The 2,500-nt window shown below is 39.0% G+C and overlaps 2 protein-coding genes across 2 annotated transcripts in view; both read left to right on the top strand.

The window, feature by feature from the left end:
* Nucleotides 1–883: 883 nt before the first annotated feature.
* LOC138017773 (uncharacterized) lies at nt 884–1,495 on the top strand. The gene has a single exon (XM_068864757.1). It carries the CDS (start codon nt 884–886, stop codon nt 1,493–1,495), a length of 612 nt encoding a protein of 203 aa, XP_068720858.1.
* Nucleotides 1,496–1,781: 286 nt separating this feature from the next.
* Nucleotides 1,782–2,500, top strand: part of LOC138017772 (uncharacterized) — a 4,077-nt gene continuing 3,358 nt past the window's right edge. The window contains exons 1-2 of the mRNA XM_068864756.1: nt 1,782–2,149; nt 2,244–2,500. The exon at nt 2,244–2,500 is cut by the window's right edge and continues 383 nt beyond it. Of these exons, the coding sequence (XP_068720857.1) occupies nt 1,782–2,149; nt 2,244–2,500 (625 nt within the window). The remainder of the gene's footprint in view (nt 2,150–2,243) is intronic.

Below are 2,500 nucleotides of genomic sequence, written 5' to 3'. Positions count from 1 at the left end.
TCTAGATCAAAAACATCATAGGATTGATAGCCGAAATCTGGATTTTTTGAACGATAACAGTCGTATAATAGAACAAATTCTTCTTCCGAAATGGTGTTGTCTGCATAGCTAAGCAAAAGTATCTCTCAACAAGTCTTAAATTTGTTCATTTTCAAAGAACTCAACAAGTTGCTGTCGGAAAATGAAGGCTGCTAAAAGTTTATATTTTGGTGCGAACAACGCCGTGCTCGCCCAAGTCTCCTTCGTCCACCAACGTCACCGTCGCTATGAAAACTCTCGGTGCTAAAGGTCTCTAATGAGAAGTTAATGTCCTGCAAGTACAAGCTCACACTAATTGACAAAAGGGGACAAGAGTTACAAATCAACGTATACGGCATAGATAAAATAACTTCCGATATTCAAACTATAAACTTGGATGGAGTACATTGCCTATTCAGAAACGTAACAAAGAGAGAAATAACAAGACCGACAGGAGAAGTAGATGTATTAATTGGTTTTGAATACGGTGGATCCATCCACAAAAAAAACAGAACTCAGAACACCTACTACTATTAAACAAATGAGAGATCCGAACTCAATAGTGTACAAGTACTTCATAGTACATCTTGTACCGTGGAAGACTTCTACAACATCGAAAATCTTGGGATTGAATGCATCCCACGATGCGGTGGATGTAAATGTGGACAATGTTCCCTGGGAAGTACAATTAAAGAAGAGATAGAACTTGCTCTAATTGAAAAGAACCTTCACTACGATGAAGAAGCCCAAAGATGGATTGCAGAATACCCATGGATCAGAGATCCCGAAGATTTACCGGATAACAGAAAGGCTGCTTTTGCTAAATTAATTTTAACTGAAAGTTTATATAGAACAAATACAAGACATGGTAAATCGAGGAGTGGCAAGGAAACTAACCAAGGTAGAACTAAAAAACTACAAAGGTCCAATACACTATATTTCACATAACGAAGTACTAAAGCCAGATTCGAAGTCCACCCCTGTCAGGATTGTGTTCAACAGCAGTGCAAAATATATGGGTCATGTGCTGAATGAGTATTGGGCGAAAGGACCAGACCTACTCAACAACGTATTAGCAGTCCTCCTAAGATTTAGAGAGTATGAAGTTGCATTCATCGGAGATATTAAGAAGATGTACCACACAGTTGCAACAAACATGTTAGATCAACATACACATCGATTCTTGTGGCGCGACATGGACACTACACGAGAACGAGATATCTACGTAATGCAGAGAGTTTCGTTCGGCGACAAACCATCAGGCGCAATAGCAACTGTCGCATTACGAAAGACCGCAGAAATGGGAAAAGATCCATTTCCGGAAGCTTCCCAAGTGATACTCAATAACACATATATGGATGATATAATTGAAAGCGCCAACAATCGAAAAAAGGCAAAACAATTCACAGATGATATAGAGAAGTTATTGAACAAAGGAGGATTCAAATTAAAAGAGTGGACCTACTCAGAAGATTGATCGAGCAAACATGAATCAAAAATACCAATGGAGCCATGTACTGCTACAGAAAAACTGCTTGGCGTTGTCTGGGATAAAATAAAAGAATTTTCACTTGAAAGTCAAATTAACTTTTTCCCCAAAGATAAAAACGACACACACTCAAAAGGACGCGACTCCTACAAATGTTCAGGCTACCTGTAATATTCCAGACATATTGACCAAACATACAATTTTGTCTCAAGTGAACAGTATATACGACCCTCTTGGACTTGCCGGTCTGTACACAGTAAGAGCTAAAATACTTATGAGAAAACTGTGGACATATGAAACGAAACTGGATAGGGACGATCCCATACCAGAAGAATACGGAAAAGAATGGATGACATTTTTCAGTGACTTGCCTGAAATGGAAAAGATTAGAGTCAAAAGATGTATCAAACCACACAGAGCAATAGGAGACCCAATACTGATCATATTTAGCGACGGATCAAACAACGCTTACGGCGCTTGTGCTTATGTCAGATGGGAACTACCAACGCGAGAATTTGTCAGTTACATTATTCTATCAAAGAATCGCCTAGCTCCAGTCAAAAGGATGTCAATTGACCGCATAGAACTTTGTGGTGCAGTACTAAACAAAAGATTAAAAGCCGTTTTACGACAACAATGCAGGTATAAATTTCAAGGATATTACCACATTGTCGATTCCCAGATAGTACACGCCATGAAACATATGGATTCAACACATTCGCCGCAACACGCATAGGAGAATAGGAGAGATTCAAGAAGGTACCGAAAAGAATGACTGGTATTGGACTGAAAGTAAAAAAAACATTGCTGATTGGTTAACACGTGGTAAAAGACCAATCGACATTGATATCAATAGTAGCTGGCAGGCAGGACCTGACATTCTCAGGTTACCTGAAAGCGAGTGGCCGATAACTCAAACACCTACAACAGCACAAAAGCTACCGAAAACTATCAAGGTATCTATCAATACTGTGAACAAAATTGAAAAAGACA

The sequence above is a fragment of the Montipora capricornis genome, chromosome 9 (genome assembly GCF_036669925.1).
Source record: "Montipora capricornis isolate CH-2021 chromosome 9, ASM3666992v2, whole genome shotgun sequence".
NCBI lineage: Eukaryota > Metazoa > Cnidaria > Anthozoa > Scleractinia > Acroporidae > Montipora > Montipora capricornis.
Note: the sequence above shows the minus strand (reverse complement) of the source record. Positions and strands in the feature narration are given on the sequence as shown.